At 43.1% G+C, this 22,297-nt stretch overlaps 5 protein-coding genes and 2 pseudogenes across 7 annotated transcripts in view; 5 read left to right on the top strand and 2 right to left on the bottom strand.

The window, feature by feature from the left end:
* The window catches only part of LOC310785919 (histone H3.2), a gene marked incomplete at its 3' end in the record, with an annotated part of 116,626 nt that overhangs the window by 13,264 nt on the left and 81,065 nt on the right, over positions 1-22,297 (bottom strand). The gene's annotated exons all lie outside the window — the stretch shown is intronic.
* On the bottom strand, positions 1,987-2,298 carry LOC310787028 (histone H4; the record flags this gene model as incomplete). The annotated part of the gene is made up of 1 exon (XM_083648354.1): positions 1,987-2,298. One exon carries the CDS (start codon positions 2,296-2,298, stop codon positions 1,987-1,989), a length of 312 nt encoding a protein of 103 aa, XP_083504480.1.
* LOC310786447 (histone H4) lies at positions 10,390-10,701 on the top strand (the record flags this gene model as incomplete). Its single annotated transcript, XM_083647652.1, has 1 exon — positions 10,390-10,701. One exon carries the CDS (start codon positions 10,390-10,392, stop codon positions 10,699-10,701), a length of 312 nt encoding a protein of 103 aa, XP_083503778.1.
* LOC310786446 (histone H2B 1/2 pseudogene) lies at positions 11,891-12,482 on the top strand (annotated as a pseudogene). Its single transcript has one exon. The product of its transcript is annotated as a histone H2B 1/2 pseudogene (transcript).
* LOC310786445 (histone H1 pseudogene) lies at positions 17,011-17,711 on the top strand (annotated as a pseudogene). Its single transcript has one exon. The product of its transcript is annotated as a histone H1 pseudogene (transcript).
* On the top strand, positions 19,201-19,611 carry LOC310785918 (histone H3.2; the record flags this gene model as incomplete). Its single annotated transcript, XM_083647097.1, has 1 exon — positions 19,201-19,611. One exon carries the CDS (start codon positions 19,201-19,203, stop codon positions 19,609-19,611), a length of 411 nt encoding a protein of 136 aa, XP_083503223.1.
* On the top strand, positions 21,113-21,502 carry LOC310786502 (histone H2A; the record flags this gene model as incomplete). Its single annotated transcript, XM_083647721.1, has 1 exon — positions 21,113-21,502. Exon 1 carries the CDS (start codon positions 21,116-21,118, stop codon positions 21,500-21,502), a length of 387 nt encoding a protein of 128 aa, XP_083503847.1. The 5' UTR covers positions 21,113-21,115.

Here is a 22,297-nt window from a genome sequence, read left to right as displayed (position 1 = left end):
TGAATAGATTCCGGTCAACAATAGTCTTCTATTATATTCTATACTATCACATTTTATTTAATTTTCTTTTCTCTTCCTCTTTGAATATCTTCAGATTTTGTGATCTAGTTAGAGTATAACAACAGGGTTTAAGGAGTGTAGTTAGAGTATAACAACGGGGTTTAAGAAGTGTAGTTAGACTATAACTACAGCCCTAAACCCTGTTGTTATACTCTAGACTCCTTAAACCCTGTTGTTATACTCTAACTAGACTCCTTAAACCCCGTTGTTATACTCTAACTAGACTCCTTAAACCCCGTTGTTATACTCTAACTAGACTCCTTAAACCCCGTTGTTATACTCTAACTACACTCCTTAAACCCCGTTGTTATACTCTAACTACACTCCTTAAACCCCGTTGTTAGACTATAACTAGACTCCTTAAACCCCGTTGTTATACTCTAACTAGACTCCTTAAACCCCGTTGTTATACTCTAACTAGACTCCTTAAACCCCGTTGTTATACTCTAACTAGACTCCTTAAACCCTGTTGTTATACTCTAACTAGACTCCTTAAACCCCGTTGTTATACTCTAACTAGACTCCTTAAACCCCGTTGTTATACTCTAATTAGACTCCTTAAACCCCGTTGTTATACTCTAACTAGACTCCTCAAACCCCGTTGTTATACTCTAACTAGACTCCTTAAACCCTGTTGTTATACTCTAACTACACTCCTTAAACCCCGTTGTTATACTCTAACTAGACTCCTCAAACCCCGTTGTTATACTCTAACTACACTCCTTAAACCCCGTTGTTATACTCTAACTAGACTCCTTAAACCCCGTTGTTATACTCTAACTAGACTCCTTAAACCCCGTTGTTATACTCTAACTACACTCCTTAAACCCCGTTGTTATACTCTAACTACACTCCTTAAACCCCGTTGTTATACTCTAACTACACTCCTTAAACCCTGTTGTTATACTCTAACTACACTCCTTAAACCCTGTTGTTATACTCTAACTACACTCCTTAAACCCTGTAGTTACCCTGTAAGTATAGTGTGGTACCCCGTAATTAGCCTATAAGTACAAACATTTGTCCCCTGCTTCATAATACAGCCCGCGACCCCGTAGTTAGACTATAAGTATCTTGTTACCCTCTAGTTAAAGTATTTTTTCACTCCTTAAACCCCGTTGTTATACTCTAACTAGACTCCTTAAACCCTGTTGTTATACCATAACTACACTCCTTAAACCCTGTTGTTATACTATAACTACACTCCTTAAACCCCGTAGTTAGACTATAAGTACAGATCTTATAATTCACTCCTTAAACCCCGTAGTTAGACTATAACTACAGCCCTAAACCCCGTTGTTATACTCTAACTACATGCTTATTTGCGGGCTGTATTCTAAAGCGTTACCGTTAAAAATGTGTTCTGTTTTCCCATTTAGACCTTTTGGAAAAGAAAAAGCGATCACAAGATAAGGAACACTTGAATGCTGTGATCGATGCAGCATTCATGGACAAATCCAACAGTGAAGTAACCAGAGACATAGCCCTGGTCTAATAATACAGTAATCTCTCATTTTTTATTAACATTTAATGCATCTTTCCTGTCAGAAAAACAGAAAAACAAAGGCTATCAGAAAGGGGGGTGTATATAAAACAGCTACAGCATAAATTGAGTTAACCATACAAGAATAACCTTGATTTGATGATAATCTCACAATCAAGTGCGTAGTATTCTTTGTCGGCAGGCCGCTATACAGAATTGCATGTTATGAGGCCTTCTATGCATTGGATTTTCACATTGGTTGGACAATTAGTGTTTGTGCTTTCACCCAGCAGAGCTGTAGCCTAACAAGCAAAAGGCAAAACGTGTTTAAATGCGCATAATTAGCGTACAAGACAAATCAGAGGAAATAGGAATAGACTCTTTGCTTAGAGAAATTGGGTGGCTCTTAAAAGAGCCTTTGTGTTGTTGGTCGGTAAATGAAGTTAACCTCCGAAGCCGTACAGAGTGCGGCCCTGTCTCTTCAGAGCATACACCACATCCATGGCGGTGACGGTCTTTCTCTTGGCGTGCTCGGTGTAGGTGACGGCATCACGGATGACGTTCTCCAGGAAGACCTTGAGAACCCCGCGGGTTTCCTCGTAGATTAGGCCGGAGATACGCTTCACTCCGCCGCGGCGAGCCAGACGGCGGATAGCAGGCTTGGTGATACCCTGGATGTTATCACGAAGAACTTTACGGTGACGCTTGGCGCCTCCTTTTCCGAGTCCCTTTCCTCCTTTTCCACGCCCACTCATTTTGTAATGTGTTTTCTTACCAAGCAAAGACAAACTGATGTAAAACGTCAGACAGCTTCCCTATATAAACCTTCTTTGCGGACCTGAATGAGGAAGGAAAGAGCCGGGCTTTGCAGGGCGGTGCCAAATTCCTTCAGCCCTCCCCCACATGTTTTTCAAAGCAACTTCAGCTGCGGCAAGTTAGCAGAGACTAACAAATGCGTTTCCGGTTATGCGCCGTTGCCTTTAAAATAAAAGTCTTACAAATAAAATTGCCATATCAGTGACTTGGTGTTTGTTATCGTGTCGAATGTGTCTTTGTTATAATGTTCAAACAACAGTTGGAGGAAGTTGTAGCTGATCATCAGGACAAACACACAAAAAGAGTAACTAAACATGAGGTGCCAGGAACAACAAAAATCATCTGGAAAAAAACAGGATTACATTAGCCTACATAAGAAGTGAAACTGGATAGATGGCGTCTTCAAGAAAACACGACCAGTGGTTCACAATCTGTCTTTCCATTCTGTCTCGAAACACTTTCTACACTTAAAGGGTAACTAAACCCTAAAACACATTTTATTTAAACTTAAAAACTATTTATATGGCTTTTGAGTAGTGTTGGTGAAGGAGAATGGTCAAAATTGCCACATCGTGTAGAGGACATTGTTAGAATTCTACACACTTCTACAGACTTTATAATTGTCATGCAGTGAGAGTGTCCTCTAGTGCAGTGGTCCCCAACCACCGGTCTGCGGACCGGTACCGGGCCGCAACGCATTTGGTACCAGGCCGCGAGCCCGGTCAAAAAAGAAAAACAAATATATATATAGGCTATATATATTTTTTTACTTTTTTTTTTTTTTACAAACTACAAACATAAATAAACGTCAACTTGAAACTATGTTTCAACTACCACACAGCCTATAATATTATAGCCTATGTTTATTCAAATAAAATAAAAAAATAAAATATTATTATTAAAATTGACAACCGGCCCGTGACTTTTTTTTGCCATCTATCTACCGGTCCCCGGCACAAAAAAGGCAATTTTTTTTCACATGAAGGACCCCTAAACAGACAAAGATTAGACCACAGACCCCCATTTAATAGGATTTTGTCCCACGGTCCCCCATATGATAATAAGATTGATGCTTTTAGATGTTTTATTACAGAAAGTGTATAAAACCCATGACCAAAATAGTCATGTTACTTATGGAATTATAGCGAAAATAAATTACCCCCCTTTTGGCTGGGGACCCCCTGGAACCCTCAGGGCAGCATCTTTATTGTCACACAAACACACTACAACACATGCATGCGGCCACAACATAAGGCTCTTTCACACCGGCCTTGAAAGCCGAAAAATGCACGGAAAATAGGATTAGCGCCTCCGATGTGAAAGTCGTGCGTGAATGCGCTTTGGTGGACAATTGTTTGACGCCTTTTGTCCCGCGACGGGGGGTAGTAACAGCGCCGGGTTACCTGGCAACCCGCCTCCACTTGAAAGGTCGTCGCAGCGAGCCGGAAAAGGTGCGAATGGTCTGCTCATTCGTAAAAAAATGACAGGGGAAATCACCTCATGTGATCAAGAAAGTGCAGTAGTGAAAGTAGCCTATACAATCATGACTGCAGGGACGCCCGGAGGAATGCTCCGTGCGGTTAGGCTTTATGCTCAAACAATGTTGACATTAGTTAACGTTAAGTAGTCATGTGCATTTATAGCCTATACTATTCCCCCGACGAACGTTATGCAGACTGCAGCTGTTTGATATGCGGGCGGTCGTGTATCGTTCCAATTTTAGTAGGACACCATATCGATCTGCCCGCCCACCATGCCCGCCCACCATGCGAGTGCTCAGCGGACTAGGAGGGAAGTCTTGTTGAATGAATTCGTTCATCATACAGTAGCCTAGGCTACACTAACCTATGAAAATATTCATTTGGGCTAGGAGGAGCAGGAAATCCCTCCGCTTGCCTTTCAATGCGGGAGCAGGGGATTTCACCTGAAAGTACAGAGCAGCACGGTAATGTGGCCGTGCTGCTTGGCTCGTGTGAAAGCAATTTCTGTGGCGAGGTGGCTGGCTTTACGGGACTCCTAAACGGCAATTTTTGCGCGATCTGTGTATGAAAGAGCCTAGACACTCATGCTGACAGTGGCCGGTGAAATTATGTCCTCTGCATTTGACCCATCCAGGCTTGTACTTTCCTCCGGGGGGCAGGCCAGGAGCAGTGGTCACTATTTCTGTCCAATGAATGGACCTTCATTGGACCATCATTGGACCAACTTCAGATGTTGTCGTCACTGGTCGGATGACGATCTTCTGCATGTTTTTAGTGGGGGGTTATGTACGGAGGAACCCCCTGGGGGGTACGGGGAGAACATGCAAACTCCACACAGAAAGGCCCTTTCTGTGTGGAGTTTATTTGAGCCTAACACCAGTGATTGATTGAGTGCTTATAGCTAGATTGTACTGTTAGCATAGATTATTTTAGGGTAAATGTTAATGGTGTAATTAATCAAAATTATTAATAGATTAACGAAATAGGCAATTAATTTAATATTTGGCAATGATGACTGACTAATCGTTACAGCTCAGTTTTTATGAAGTGTATTTGATCTATTTTCAAAATACGTATTTATATTTCAAATAGATTTTTCACACCAGTATTTTGTATTTGTATTGTGATATTCAAAATACTTTTTGATGTATTTTCGCCTATCTCTGCCTTTAGCCGTCTGATCCCCTTGAAACAGTTTTGAAAAGGTTTTTCTCCTCACAAAATAGTTTTGTTGAACTGGGAAGAGAAACAACAAAGGGTTATCATTTGGGCAAATCATATGTTTTGGGTGGCCACAGATTCAGATGAGCTTGGTTTTTGAGCAAATCATGTGTTTTTGGGTGATAACTTCTGGCCAAAGCCAGTCTCTTGGAGTTGAAATGGGCACGTCCCCCATGTGAGCAGTTGGTGGGGCTCGCGCTTGTGTATTGTCCTGAGGGCGTAGGTGTGCCTTTGTTCACACCAGGGTCCGTCAGTCTGCTGTCAGTCCTGAGGACAATGCTTGATTAGATTATACATGATTAAATCACTGCCAGGGTGGAGTTGACTCTCCTTTGATCAAGATGTCTGTCTGAGGATCACAAGGAAGTCCTGTTGTTACACCCAGATGTTAATTTTAGATATCGGCGTCTGAGGCTCCAGTTGTCCAATGAGAGCCAACCTTGGCTGGAACCCCTGTCGTTCTGGTTGTCTCCAGATGCATCTCTGGGCCCTGATCTGGGAACAACAAAGGACCCTTTAGCCACTTTCACACAGAGATTGTGCAATATTGACATTCAGAAGACTCGCAGCCTTGAAATTGCGTTCACACAAAACCAAGCAGCCCCACCATATTTCCGCCCGATTTAAATTAGGCGAGGGGAGGCATCTCCACCCAGCTTTATAAAATAAGACATCAACGCAGTGTTTGTATGTAAATTATGTACCTTGATTTTATGCACTCTTTCTCTCCTGGCAAACTCCTCCAACTTCCGTTTGATCTCTATTGATGGATATGCTGCATGGGGGGGGGGGGGGGGGGGGCATGATAAATAACATCATTATGCAGGTGTCGTGAAGACACTGCGTTCCTCTCACCTCCAACTCCAGTACCTTGTGGAAGATGGCCTGTGGAAGATGGCCTGAGCCAGGCATTCTCTGACGTGTCTCTGGTGGGCTCTCTGCATCAGCTTGTGTCTGTACGCCTTGTTAGTCTAGAGCCGTTTTCCCACATGCGTACCGGAAAATTACCTGTAAGTCAATATCGGACATTTCCCGGAATTTCCCTTCACACGTGAGCGCTCGCATGTGGGAATATAGCAGCGAAATTGCCTGTATGTTGGGGGGCGGGGGGAGGGGGGAGCTTATTTGGGGGGTCGGCAAAACTCCGATGGTGAAATAAGTTCGCTTGTCACACAATAAATCACACTCGTTTGACTTAAGAGCAGCGTCAAGCCAGCGTAATAAACACAGCCGATTTCCCCCCTCCCCTCTCTGATCGAGAGAGGCCAGTCCTTAGTCCTCCGCACTTCGCAGCAGCCACACAGGACAGACACAGCGAGAATGGCAGAGGCTTGCAAGCTGCCCAACGCTTGTATGTATGTAGAGAAAGCAAATGCACGAAGCAAAATGTGGAAGTAGTTTGCTTTGATGTGCGCGAATGATTAGATGATGCACGCTGGAAGTGAACGTTAAGCAACGTGTGTACACCTCGCCCATGAGAGAAGGACCGGTGTTGCGGGAAATGACTGGACCCGTTTCTCACTTGTGTCCGTTATCGCGCATACCGCTCTTCTGACTGGCTCGAAACTGGTGAAATGTCCGCGACAACGGGGTCGCGCTTATACCGGAACAACAACTTTCACACATGAAGGCATTAGACCACGTTCCGGTCATTTAGCGGTACAAAGCGCATGTGGGAAAACAGCTTAAGGAAAATAAGGTTTGACCTTAAACTAATTGCAACAGAATTTATTTTCACATTTTTATGTTTATATTGATACCCGAAACACTGTAGTAAAAATCCCAGAAAATCCCATTTGTGGAAGTATGTTAAAATGACGTTTTTTTTTAAATGGCTGCCATTATTAAAATTGTGGCCATATCTTGACTCCAACTAGACCTAGAATTCCAAATTTGGTGTCTATTTCCACATTTTTGGGGGCAAGGAATCCACAGAAATGGTTGTTGAGTCTCTAAGTAGAACAGATTTTTTTCCCTCATGTAGTATGAAGTATGTAGTCGTAATACAACATGGCATTTCTCGCAATGTTAGCTACAACTTCGTATTTGTTAATCATACACATTTTGAGTGATACCCTTGAGCATATTGAAGTGCTTGCCATTGGAAAAAAAAAGTTTGTTGTTTCATATTTCCAATTAAAAAAGTGTTACGGTAATGAATTTATTCCCTCAGTGTCTCTAAAAGTGTCTGGAAATACATAGAAAATGAGCACATCTATCTATCTAAGGGAGCTAGGGCTCTGTCTGTTTGTCTGTCCCACTGATGACATCAGTGATGTCATAAATCCACTCACTCTCACACACATAAAGTCTCAGTGATGTCATCAGTGATGTCATAAATTGTGACATCATCAGTGATGTCATAAATTGTGACATCATCAGTGATGTCAGAGGCATTGTGATATCAGTCATGTCATAAGAGGTTGTGATGTCATCAGTGATGTCATAAAAGCAGTTGTGACATCATCAGTGATGTCACTTCAGCAATTGTGATGTCATCAGTGATGTCATAAATCCTTCCTGGCTGAGGCTATATAAGTGGTGGAAAACACAGCATACAAGTCAGTGTGGTACAGTGACACATCTGAAGGAATGGCTGTTCAAGCAGAGCATGATGACACACAGCTCTATGATGCCGCCGGGGCAGGAGACCTGGACACACTGAGGAGCCTGCTGCAGGAAGACCGCTTCAGAAGGCAGATCAATGAGAAGCGTCTTTACGGGTGTTGGTCGACCCCTCTGGTGCTCGCATGCTGCCTGTGTGGACTACCTGATCACACAGGGAGCACAGGTAGACCTAGCTGATGAGGATAACTGGACACCTCTCTGCCACCTGACTACCTGATCACACAGGGAGCACAGGTAGACCTAGCTGATGAGGATAACTGGACACCTCTCTGCTACCTGACTACCTGATCACACAGGGAACACAGGTAGACCTAGCTGATGAGGATAACTGGACACCTCTCTGCTACCTGACTACCTGATCACACAGGGAGCACAGGTAGACCCAGCTGATGAGGATAACTGGACACCTCTCTGCTACCTGACTACCTGATCACACAGGGAGCACAGGTAGACCTAGCTGATGAGGATAACTGGACACCTCTCTGCTACCTGATCACACAGGGACCACAGGTAGACCTAGCTGATGAGGATAACTGGACACCTCTCTGCTATGCCGTGTGCGGTCACCTGGACTGTGTCTAGATCCTCCTGGAAGCCGGGGCCGACCCTAACGGAAACATACACAGCTCAGACACCCCTTTCTACATCAGTGCTGTACTCAACAACCTGGACTGCTTCCACCTGCTGCTCCAGTCCGCTGGCGTTCTGACCCGTGATGTGGCTTCTCTCCTACTGGATGTGGTGCTGCGTAACGTAAACTATTCGGAAGGGATTCCGCAGAGTAGTGGTTATCATGCTGTTAATAATGTATAAATTGCCTGACCCACAGTTTGAGAAACACTGCTCACTTGTCTCTTTTAGGTTAAAAATATGTCTTTATGAACTGGCAAAGCAAAATCAAGACCTCAGGAGCCACTCTGCACATATGGAGCGTTAAGTGGATACACTGACAGAAGAGAATGGAGATCTCTCTTTCCAGGCACCATGCTGCAGCTCTGCTACTAGCTCGGGTTGAGTCTCCATTTTATTGATTATAATTGATTATATGATTGATTATATTATGATAATATGATTGATTATAATTTATGATTGATTATCATTTATTTCATTTGATTGAGCTGTTAATCAAGAATCTAGGCTGATTGAACTGATTATAAGAACGCACAGGGGACGTTCCACTGTGTAATGGTTAGCACATTGACCACATCAGGATCCGGATCCGCCAAGTGCTGGGCACACATCGCCTGAACCAAGTCCACTCCCTACCACTACCACAAGTGATGAAGGACTTTGTGCTCCACCAAAACTGACTTGAAGGACTGTCAGTTTATTTATTTTCATTTATAGATTTAGTTCTTCAGTGACTGTTTCAAACAACTCCAGGAGCAGATATTATATACCAGCTATACCTAATGATGTGATGTCAGTTGAGCAATGACAACATCAGTGATCTCATCAGTGATGATGTCATCAATGATGTCATCAGTGATTATGTCATCAAAGATGTCATCCTTCCTGGCTGAGCAGACTGGGTGGGTGATGTCATAGTTGTTGCTGTCATGTCATCGGTAATGTCATACATGGCAAAGTATAAATAAGCAATTTTTCAGTCTATCTCTGTCTGCCTCCACTGTCCCTACTCTCTCCGCTTCTATGTTCAACTGCCATGTACTTAACCTGCTGCCTTCTGCCCCATCCCTGTCATGAACGGCAGTGTTCTAATCTAAGCAGACTGGATTGCATGCAGCAGATCATAGAAAGCTCATCCATAAGAGACTTGAGACTTGGACTTGTGACTAAAGACTTGAGACGCGACTTGGACTATGAGACTTGCCCGGCCACGACCCATTGCTGCGCAGCAGCTATAATTTATGTTTTGTTTTGTTACAGTATGTTTGGTAGGGCTTTTTCCTAGCCCTGCCCCTTTTTTGACCACACCCCCTCCCACCTCCCACATACATCCCCCCCGATACACCTGTCCATGCCCCCTACCCACCTCTCGAATCCAGACTCTCTACGACCTTCCTATCCCTAGCAACGGACTCTTTTTTTGTTAAGTACTCCCTTCTACTGTTTATATATATAAAAAAGAAAGAAAAAAGAAAAAAATGTATTACTGTAAATGTGTGACTGAATAATTCAATAAAGTATTGTAGCGTTCCTGGTATTTATGAGTAGGAGGCTTCTTGCTGGTACAGGGTTCTTTATTCACAGTTAGTCATATTACAACTCTGGGCGGTTGTCACGCACATAGCTAGCTAGCTGCTTCTCCCTTTGGCGGTATCTGGAGCTGCCCCGCGCATGCTCTGTCCCCCGGAAGTCTCCCACAAGCATAGTGTTCCCCCCAGTAACACTCCCCCACATCAGTTCCTATCTGCAAGCGAGACACTTCTATTGCTCACCACATTATGTGTAACACTGGTTCGCTACAGTATATTTAAAAAGCAATTTTATTTGTAAGACTTTTATTTTGAAGGCAACGGCGCATAACCGGAAACGCATTTGTTAGTCTCTGCTAACTTGCCGCAGCTGAAGTTGCTTTGAAAAAAAAGGTGGGGGAGGACTGAAGGAGTTTGGCACCGCCCTGCAAAGCCCGGCTCTTTCCTTCCTCATTCAGGTCCGCAAAGAAGGTTTATATACGGAAGCTGTCTGACGTTTTGCAGCAGTTTGTCTTTGCTTTGAAAGAAAACACATTACAAAATGAGTGGGCGTGGAAAAGGAGGAAAGGGACTCGGAAAAGGAGGCGCCAAGCGTCACCGTAAAGTTCTCCGTGATAACATCCAGGGAATCACCAAGCCTGCTATCCGCCGTCTGGCTCGCCGCGGCGGAGTGAAGCGTATCTCCGGTCTGATCTACGAGGAGACCCGTGGGGTGCTCAAAGTCTTCCTGGAGAACGTCATCCGTGATGCCGTCACCTACACCGAGCACGCCAAAAGAAAGACCGTCACCGCCATGGATGTGGTGTATGCTCTGAAGAGGCAGGGCCGCACTCTCTACGGCTTCGGAGGTTAACTTCATTTACCGACCAACAACAACACAAAGGCTCTTTTAAGAGCCACCCAATTTCTCTAAGCAAAGAGTCTATTCCGGTTTCCTCCGATTTGTGTTGTACGCTATGTGCATTTAAACACGTTTTGCTTGACAACTGAAAAGAAAGGGAGAAATCAGCAAACCGTTTAGTAGCAGCTGCTGACTGGTTCACCTGAAATATAACCACATTGAGAAGTAGGCTACAACTCTGCTGGGTGAAAGCACAAACACTTATGTCCAAACAATGTGAAAATCCAATGCATAGGAAGGCCTCATAGCATGCAATTATGTATAGCGGCCTTCCGACAAAGAATACTACGCACTGATTGTGAGATTATCATCAAATCAAGGTTATTCTTGTATGGTTAACTCAATATGCTGTAGCTGTTTTATACACCCCCCCCCCCCTTTCTGATAGCCTTTCTTTTTGTTTTTCTGACAGAGGAAAGATGCATTAAATGTTAATAAAAAATGAAGAGATTACTTAGTTAGTATTATTATTAGACCAGGGCTATGTCTCTGCTTCACTATTGGATTTGTCCATGAAGTAGGCTGCATCGATCACAGCATTCAAGTGTTCCTTATCTTGTGATCGCTTTTTCAAAAGGTCTAAATTGAGCCATGCTTCAGTTTAGGGAAAACACATAACACATTTTTAACAACACAGCCTCCTTCCATCATGTACGCTGTGCTGGAGGAAGTGATGCGTGTAGGCTACTCAACTTGTGAAATAGTGCTTTATTTTGATGTATTGATAAGATGATTTGTGAGTCTCGACCTTTTGTATTGTGAGTTTTGTTGTGTTTTTGTGAAACCCTCTGACTTTTCTCTCTCGAAATAAAGATGTTTAAAAAGCGGAAAATATAGAGCAAAGGTCGACAACAGACTTGTATTAGTTTGTGAAATGCACTTCATTCAGTTTCTGAAGAGAATAATGAAGAATATTGGAACAATAGTCAGAGTCCGCGCGCGTTAAGTGAAAATACAAATCTGGAGCTCAACCAATCAGAATACACACAGGCAGCTGCGCGTGGAGCCGAGTCGACAGTCACGCGCCGAAAGTCAACCAGTCACAGCCGGGGAACGGCATAGTGCTATTTGCATCAGCTGCCTATAAATAGGGTGTTTCTGTTAAACGGACTTCATTCCCTGCTACCGAGAAGTCGTCAGCATGCCTGAAGCCGCGAAGTCCGCCCCCAAGAAGGGCTCCAAGAAAGCCGTCACCAAGACCGCTGCCAAGGGCGGCAAGAAGCGCAGAAAGACCAGGAAGGAGAGCTACGCCATCTACGTGTACAAGGTGCTGAAGCAGGTCCATCCCGACACCGGCATCTCCTCCAAGGCCATGGGCATCATGAACTCCTTTGTCAACGACATCTTTGAGCGCATCGCCGGTGAGGCGTCTCGCCTGGCTCACTACAACAAGCGCTCCACCATCACCTCCAGGGAGATCCAGACCGCTGTCCGTCTGCTGCTGCCCGGTGAGCTGGCCAAGCACGCCGTGTCCGAGGGCACCAAGGCCGTCACCAAGTACACCAGCTCCAAGTAAACCGCTTGTAGCTACATCCATCCAAAGGTCCTTTTAAGGGCCACACACTACTTCCACAAAGAGCTTAATAATTGCCTTCTCTGTAACCAACAAGATTATTAATGCATGCTTTTTTACATGGAGTTTGTATCGTTGCCGTTGGACTAACGTTAGAGTGTCACACTGACCGCCATGTAAGAGCCTTTCATAATTGCACGACATGGCTCCATAGTGTTCCTCCCACCACCTTCCAAATAATGGGTCATCAACCAAAATAAACATGTCTATCTAGTGACCTGACCTACAAAGTGAGTTGTTGCTATTGGTTTTAATGCCTAACCTTACCTGCACACCAAAGCAATCCGCTCCTATGACACGTTTTGCTGCTGGAAACCCTTATCCCAGACACTAAAGAAAATCAGTAAAGCTATAGTAAACTACATGGGGAACCACCAGGGAGGTCACAAAAAGGCAGTTACTGAGTAAGGAGGGAAGCCTTGGGGCTGTTCATCTGGGTTTAAAACTAAACATGTTTTTTTGTAAGAATAGAGCGAAAGGCCATGTGGATAGGTGAGGCTCTAAGCTGGACCAAAAAAAAAGGACTAACAAGGAGTTCAGTTCCATATTATAAACTTTTGTACGGTGACTTTGTGAACAAGTTTGCACACATGAATATTGCTTCGAATTAAATGTCCAGCAAATATATTTATGTACAATTGTGTAATGGTTTGTATGGTGGTGTTTTCCCCTACAAACATTTAGATGAAGCAAGCTCTCAGGTCTGTATTAAAAATATATTTAGTAAGTGTCTCTCAGAAAACAAGAGAGACATGTGGCTGGTCTCAGTTGGCAGTCCGAGCAGTCAAGTGGAGCTGCTTTGTCACAACCAAGTGTCCTATGGACGACTGCAAGGAGGATGAAACTATAGGAGCACTTGCTCCTAAACTGTGAGCGATCTAAATATGTTTGGGGGGGAAATGGTTGGTATTGGTTTTAATGTTACTGTGAATTATAGTGCTGTGATGTATGGTGTCTTTAATGAAATAATGCCAGGACCACACCAGGACTTTTTCTGGACTATTGTTTGTGTGGTCGTGGCCAAATTGTGGAAGACAAGGTGTGCCAGTTATCCACCAAGCCGTCATCCCAGGTGAAGTGGTCTATAAACAAATCATAACAGAACTGAAAAGACAAAGAACACTGGACATCAGAACAAAGATACCCACACCGTGGCGCCTGCTCACATTCTAACAGACTTCTTATCTTTGGTAACTATTTCTTTCTGCTGTTAATAAAAAATAAATAAATGGATTTACTGTAAATGTTTGCAACCCCTGACTGAATAATTGAATAAAGTATATTTAAAAAGCGGAAACCCTTATCCACCAATTGCAATGAATTACAAAGTCTACAATAACTATATTGATTGGAAGCTCCATTTCCCATGATGTGTCCATCTTCTCCCCTACCCAGTATGTGAGGGATCTACTGTGTGAACCATACTGGACACATCTGATCATATTCGTAAGGTCACTCTTGACGTCACACGAGCAAGAGGGGCAGCAGTCGAACAGACGAGGCCACACAGTAGTCGAGCGCGCAGGATTTCTAGTAACTGATATCTGCCATAATAGACACATCTGATTTAACTGATATCTGCTCAATATGAGCTCAAATCCCTCACTGCCTCCTTACAGCTGTGACAGAAGATGGATCAACCATGCTCTCATAATGTATTAATAGGGTGACCAGATCCCAGCAAACCAAATGTTTGTGAGGGACAATGTGGGACACCTTGCCAATGCTGAGTAGGGCTGCAACTAACGATTATTTTCATTATCGATTTGTCGATTATGTTAGACCAGGGGTCGGCAACCTTTTTGATATGAAGTGCCATTTTCAGTTTTGCTTGTCAATCAGTGTGCCACACCAAGATTAATGACTCGCACATCAACATTTAACGTCATTCCTTCCAAAATCAGGACATTGAAATGAAAGCACTATACAAGATGCACAGCACGGTCCTTATCTGTCTTCTGCACTGGCATGTTATTTAGGATATTTACGGTAGTGACCCACTCTCTGCCTCTGATTGGTTGCCTTCCATGGCAGCAGAAAGCAGATTAAACATTTGTTAATCTGCTTTTCTGCTGCCATGGAAGGCAATCAATCAGAGGCAGAGAGTGGGTCACTACCGTAAATATCCTAAATAACATGCCGCGTAATTGCAAATGGCTGTGAAGTAGGTAATTTGACTGGGCACTTCAACATTAAAAAAAAAAAAAATCACAATTGTGCACTTATTGCTACTGTGCTCTGTCGTGCCAATGGTTAACTCTTCGTGTGCCAGAGGTGGCACCCATGCCATAGGTTGCTGACCCCTGTGTTAGACTAATCGATTAATCGCTTGGTCTATAAAATGTCACCATAAATGGCAATAATTCCCCCCCCAAAGCCCAAGATGACCTCCTCAAATGTATTATTTTATCCTGACCATCAGTCCACAACCTAAAGATACAGTACCCTGTCAAGACTAAAGACATCAGAAAGCCGGAACAATATATATTAGTCTGTCTGTCTGTCTCTCTCCTATTGAGAATAAGAATACTGTTTTTTAACAGAGTCCTGATATGATGGCTGCTTTACTGCCTGTCCTGCTCATACAAAGATGAAAGAAGGTGTGCTCTGTTTCCAGACATATGAGACTGATTCACATTGTTGAATGCTTTTTTGAGGTCCAGGAAAACTGCCCTCACCATGTTCCTTTGTCAACGTTTAAGTTGTTAGACGGAAAAGCAATTGGAACTCTCGGTACAAAAACCAAATTGCAAAGGGTGTGGTTATGCAGCTCCAAAAAACGGCAGAATGCTAATTGGCCTGTAATTACATGCCTGTAACTCTATCTATCTATCTATCTATCTATCTATCTATCTATCTATCTATCTATCTATCTATCTATCTATCTATCTATCTATCTGTATGTATGTCTGTCTGTCTGTCTGTCTGTCTATCTATCTATCTATCTATCTATCTATCTATCTATCTATCTATCTATAATTCTCAGTTTAAATACCAGAGTATTTCCATCCAGTTGTATTTTATATATTCAGATTGATTGATTGATTGATTGATTGATTGATTGATTGATTGAGTTTAACAACACCCTTTAAGAATAGATCAGTCAGTGCAGGTGCCCCACAAGGCTGTGCCAGCTCACCAGTCCTGACATCATACACTGAGCAGCCAGCCTGGGAACTAAGGATCTATGGATGATACTACCATCCCCATCTCACTGCACAAAGACAGCAATAAAGTACATCAACCTACCACTCACAAATGTTAAATATCTTGCAAACGATACTGAGGAGACTGCATTATGGCCCAAATAGGGCAGTGAGGGACCATGGGCCGATGATATACATGACAGAGATTTTTTATTTTTTTTTACTTAGTATTCCTGCACTTTACCTGTGAAGCACTTTGGTTCAGCTGCTGCTGTTTGTAAATGTGCTATATAAATAAAGTTGACTTGACTTGACTAACAGCATTCAGCTGGAACATTCATGTTGAAATTGTGCATTCTTGACTCGTAATAGTAGGCTACTGTAGGAGGCTATGGAGCAATGTGAAGTCATGTCTCTGTATTATGACGGTTGTGTTCAGTGCAGTTGAATAGGTGTGTGATGCAACAGGGCTGTGCAATGGGTTGCTTTTAATTACTTTTATTTGTAGCCTATTGTACACAAGTTTATTTTTGGATTTGGGAATGATGTATGTATGATGTATAATGTAGGCCTACTGCATTGATGTGAAGCATGTTGTGTATGGAACAAACAATTCCCCACAGGCACAGTGGGGAATTTTGAGCAGAACTAAACACATTACAAGGTGGGAAATAATGCATTTTATCCAAAGACTCTGAGAGGATCTGATCCCAGGCCAGCAGCACAGCCTGGCTGTAAAGAGTAGGCCTACTCATGGAAATAGTATACTACCACAGTGCTAGTATGAAATCGTCAAATGCAAAATGATATTTCAGTCTAGTGGACTCAAGCACAGCAAGTCGGAAGGCACTGTATTATTTTATTTGTCAATCGCATATTAGATATATCGAATGGAGAAAATACATGTTTGGCCTACTTTAATGTAAAATCAACCTTTTAAACAAAATATATTTCCAGTTCCATTGATCATGTATGCATCATTCACCTGAGTCACAAAGTTAATGCCTCAGGAACGATCTCCTGCCTAAAGTCACCGCCTGCCTCAGTGTGTTTACCGACACCACAAATCTGACGATTAAAACAAAACTAATAGCAGCACTACAGTACTTTGACTTGTATTCCCTCGTCAGACATCTCTGCTTACTGTACAACTAGTGTTGTTTGAAATGTAAAGCATATTAAACCATTTTATGAGTCGAAATGTGAGGAAATCCCACTGCGAGTAGAATACTGTGACGGGGTAATGGAGAGGTTTGAAGCTTCTCTGAATACAAATAAAGTCTCCTCGTTGCTAAAAACGACTCCATTTCGAAAGGAAACAAGTTTTCTAACATCTCGAATAAGATTTAGACTTCAAAACTGCTCCGATCTGTGTCTTTTATCCCTAAAATGTGGAAGAGAAAACACAAGTGTCGCCACATTTCAACAGGACAGAGAGAGAGGCTGTGTGTGTTGAGTCTACACGGTCCTCATGCTGTGTATAAGTCCCGCCTCTTGGTCAGCATGAATGATATTCCAGTCACATTCTGTAGAGTTTTGTGAAGCAGAAAATACTCGAGAAGAAGAATGGCAGAAGTCGCTCCAGCTGCACCCGCCGCTGCCGCCCCGGCGAAAGCGGTCAAAGCCACCAAGAAGAAGGCGGCGGTGAAGCCGAAGAAGGCCGGCCCCAGCGTCGGTGAGCTCATCCTCAAAGCTGTGTCCGCCTCCAAGGAGCGGAGCGGCGTGTCTCTGGCCGCCGTCAAGAAGAGCCTGGCTGCCGGAGGCTACGACGTGGAGAAGAATAATGCCCGCGTCAAGATCGGCATTAAGAAGCTGGTGGAAAAAGGCGCTCTGCTGCAGGTAAAGGGCACCGGGGCGTCCGGCTCCTTCAAGGTCCCCAAGGCTGAAAAGGTGAAGAAACCCGCTGCCAAGAAAGCCGCTCCTAAAGCCAAGAAGCCCGCTGCCAAGAAACCAGCCGCCAAAAGCCCAAAGAAGAAGGTCGCAGCTAAAAAGCCAGCAGCCGCCAAGAAATCCCCCAAGAAAGTCAAGAAGCCCGCTGCAGCGGCCAAGAAACCAGCAAAGAGCCCAGCCAAGAGCCCCAAGAAGGCGACCAAGAGTCCCAAGAAGGTGGTGAAGAAGCCCGCTGCTGTCAAGAAAGCTCCAGCGAAGAAGGTTGCCAAGCCCAAAGCAGCTAAGAAAGCTGCCCCCAAGAAGAAGTAAGCTTTCCAGCTTGACTTCTCCCCAAAAAGGCTCTTTTAAGAGCCACCCACAACCTTTTTAAAGAGCATCCCTATTTTTATTTGATGACTGATTATTAATTATTAAGCTCCACACCATGAAAACACATCATTTTACAACTGCTACAACGTTTACGGTTTCTCCCTATGTCTGTGTGTATTACTAATACTGCATTGTGTCTAATAATTAGACACAATAACTATAGATGAGTGATGCAATGTGACTTGTTTGTATACATGTTGTCCAGGTTTTGTTTTGATCCTTTCTGGACTCATGATATGTTTGACTCCAGTTGACCAGTCTTTTCAGATGCTGCTAAATCATTCAATATGGAAATATGTTTTTATATAGGCTACATGATGTTGTACATAGGACGCATTCATCACAACAGTAATGCAAACATAGTCATTATCATCATCGATCACAATACTAGGCATTCATTTCTGCTCATGTCCTACTTTGCACCTTTTTGGTTTCCTCTACTTTTGTCTTATTCTAATCTACACAGAACCATCTACATAAACCAACCATAAATAGACGTGGCTACTATGTGATTTAGGAAAAAGGAAAAATCTGGCACAAGGAAGCTCTGCAGGCCAAAAGTGAATCAGAAAAGAGAAAAAAGGAGCTTCTTGGATACTTAGATTTTAATTACGATGTAAAGTACATGTCACGGGGGGCACAAAACGCAACGCGTTTCAACCTCTGGTCTACAGACTAGTAGACCTGAGAGGTTGAAACGAGTTGCGTTTTGTGCCCCTGTCTATTCTTGAAGATGTAACTAGTACTGTTATTTATAAATTATTATGTTCAATCAGAAATTAATTTAATTTTCATTCCTCACACTTACATGATCATTATTAAAAAAAAAATCCCCTTTTCTTTATTTCTCATGCACACACCATCTAATTGACATTTGGATAATGTATTACATTAATAGAGTACATAATAAAGTAAAGGAATGTTATTGACTTTAAAAATCCATACAGTAAGTTAGGCCTCCAGCTGTTTCAAACACAGCAGTGTCACGTAAACAGAGACACCATCATCTCTCCAGAGAGCAGCCGTGATCTCTCCATATACAGACAGATGTATTATGTTAAAAAAATAAAAACTATTGTTTTGATATATTGACTGCATAACTTGTACCTGAATATTTTTTCAATAAAGCTATTTAAAAACTTCATATACAGACAGACATGCACCGAGTTTTGCTGCTGTATCTTGTTGTTGGCTCATTTTTGGCAGTTTGTAAGTTGTGTGCGTGTGTGTGTGTGTGTGTGCGTGTGTGTGTGTACATTATCCAGCTTTGTGCTTTGAATTATTGTTTAGTTTGAGTTTTCGGCGGGCTTTCCTCCAATTGGCCCTAGATGATCTGTTGAAGCTCGCGCCTCCCCTCAGGCAGACCAATCAGCGTGTAGCAGCACTCCGGCGTTGCCTTTATGAAGCCGACACTCTTCTCGCAGACACTATTCTCTGACTTTTCTCGTAAAGAGGAAGAGCTGAAATTGAAGAATGGCCAGAACCAAGCAGACCGCTCGTAAATCCACCGGAGGAAAGGCTCCCAGGAAGCAGCTCGCCACCAAGGCTGCCCGTAAGAGCGCCCCGGCCACCGGCGGCGTCAAGAAGCCTCACCGTTACAGGCCCGGTACCGTGGCTCTCAGAGAGATCCGTCGCTACCAGAAATCCACCGAGCTGCTGATCCGCAAGCTGCCCTTCCAGCGCCTGGTCAGAGAGATCGCTCAGGACTTCAAGACCGACCTGCGCTTCCAGAGCTCCGCTGTCATGGCTCTGCAGGAGGCCAGCGAGGCTTACCTGGTCGGCCTGTTTGAGGACACCAACCTGTGCGCCATCCATGCCAAGAGGGTCACCATCATGCCCAAAGACATCCAGCTGGCCCGCCGCATCCGCGGAGAGCGCGCTTAAACTCCCCCCCGACATCACAACACAACGGCTCTTTTAAGAGCCACCTCCATATTCACTAAGAGTGTATTCCCTGTGTTATCAGCATCTAACAATTCTAAATGATATCTAAAAGTACAATGAAATGATGCAACCCGGATTAAGTGCTTTTAGAGACCTCTGTTGCTCCTACAGCTGTTGATTGATTATAGTCTATTTAATAATAAAGTACTCATATATTGCTGTTGCATTCAAAACGCACTTGTGGATTTTATAAATGTATTGCTCTCATTCATAATGAATTCATAAAATAAATCGGTTAACATAGGAGTTTACCTTTTTTAAATATACTTTGTTGAATTATTCAGTCAGGGGTAACACATTCACAGTAATATATATATTATAATATAAACCGTAGAAGGGAGTCCTTAACAAAAAATAAGTCTGTTAGAATGTGAGCAGGTGCCAGGGTGTGGGTCTCTTTGTTCTGATGTCCAGTGTTCTTTGTCTTTTCAGTTCTGTTATGATTTGTTTATAGACCACTTCACCTGGGATGACGGCTTGGTGGATAACTGGCACACCTCGTCTTCCACAATTTGCTCACGACCACACAAACAACTGTCCAGAAAAAGTCCTGGTGTGGCCCTGGCATTATTTCATTAAAGACACCATACATCACAGCATTATAATTCACAGTAACATTAAGACCAATACTAACCATTTCCCCCCACATATTTAGATCGCTCACAGTTTAGGAGCAGATGTTCTATGGTTTCATCCTCCTTGCAGTCATCCATAAGACACTCTGGTTTGAACAAAGCAGCTCCACTTGACGACTGCTCGGACCAGCCACATGATGTCTCTCTTGTTTTCTGAGAGACAAACTTGTTTACAAAATCACCATACTAATGTTTTCCAAATCACTCCTTGCTTATAATTCAGATATAAATGTTGAAGTACTAATGATGGGCCAATGGTGGAGAATCAGATTCTTAACACATACAAGTAATACATATTTGACGTTTAATTAATCATTAACAAACTGCTTATAAATAGTTTAAAGATTAAACTTACCCATCACATGTAATCATCACTGATAAGAACACATACGATAGATAAACACAAGATAAACAAAATCTAAAAAGTATTACATATTATAAAACCATTTGGATATTAACAAAATATAAAACACAACATGTAAAACATGTATTTCAGTTCCTATCTTTGTGACCTTTATTACAGTAGTAATTTGACTTAAACTGATATTCTTTGAAATCAAATGAATTGTTCATGTGGCTCAAATCATCTCTCCTTTCTCATGAGTAGTTTTATTTTGAAAATCCAAAACACTGCACAGCGAAAGTGTTATTTGCTGTGTTAACTTGACACCATTAATCTTCTGATTGGTCGAGGATCGCGAAGCTGCAACTGACCAATGAACAAGCAGCTCGATAGGCATATAACCCGGGCTCCCGGCAGTTGCCATTCATTCTTTGATTCTATCTCAAATCATAAGAAAACACGCAAAATGAGTGGACGAGGAAAAACCGGCGGAAAGGCTCGTGCCAAGGCAAAGACCCGCTCATCTCGTGCTGGACTCCAGTTCCCGGTCGGCCGTGTCCACAGGCTGCTGCGCAAAGGAAACTACGCTCACCGTGTCGGTGCTGGCGCCCCGGTGTATCTGGCGGCGGTGCTCGAGTATCTGACCGCTGAGATCCTGGAGTTGGCTGGAAACGCTGCCCGCGACAACAAGAAGAGCCGCATCATCCCCCGTCACCTGCAGCTGGCCGTCCGCAACGACGAGGAGCTCAACAAGCTGCTTGGCGGAGTCACCATCGCTCAGGGCGGCGTGCTGCCCAACATCCAGGCGGTGCTGCTGCCCAAAAAGACCGAGAAGGCGTCCAAGGCCAAGTAACCTGCTCCAGCTTGTCTTCACAACAAACCAACGGCTCTTTTAAGAGCCACCCATTCACTTACAAAGAGTTATCCTTTTATCTTTACTAGTTAAAGGTATCATATTATTACTATCAAAAAGCTTTTATAATGTTGCCGGTTTCCACACGAGATCACACAACTTCGTTTAAAATTTGCTTTGGTACTAAACGGAAGCTGGGAGCAATACATTATGATAGGAGTGATATGTAATTATTTCAAATGACAAGTTACTGCACTGCACTCGACGCCAAAATGTAATTGTACTTGCAACAACAAAATGTTGTTTTGTTGTGTAAATAATTGTTTTGCTTGAATTAGTATTATGATTAAGCCTCAAACATCTAACGTGCAGACAGAATAATTATTATATTATAGAAGCATGCTGAAATACACTAGAATAGTCTGCTGTATTCTGTTTAAATCATCAAACAATATTGCTAATTCATCCATGTTCTAGTTGTGTAAAAAACGCGGGATATTTAAAATTTGAATGATTTATGACGTCAAAGTGGCGTCCAGAAAACAACACAGTTGGGGCTCTGTGACTTGTCCAAGGTATTGTGCTAGCATCGTGTCAATGTCCCCTGGTGTCTCTGAATTATTATTAGTAGTTTGCATCTATTACAAATAATAGATCGTGTTACAAATCAGTGTTGCACCCTGTAGCCTACTGAGTCACAGAGGGAAATATCCTGAGACCCACACATGAACGCATCATCTGTTTTATAGACTGTTTCAACGAATACATTATGTTCCCTAGCAGCACAATTGCTGA

This window comes from Poromitra crassiceps, assembly GCF_964638095.1.
Source record: "Poromitra crassiceps genome assembly, chromosome: 12".
Lineage (NCBI taxonomy): Eukaryota > Metazoa > Chordata > Actinopteri > Beryciformes > Melamphaidae > Poromitra > Poromitra crassiceps.
This window is presented reverse-complemented; position numbering and strand designations above follow the sequence as displayed.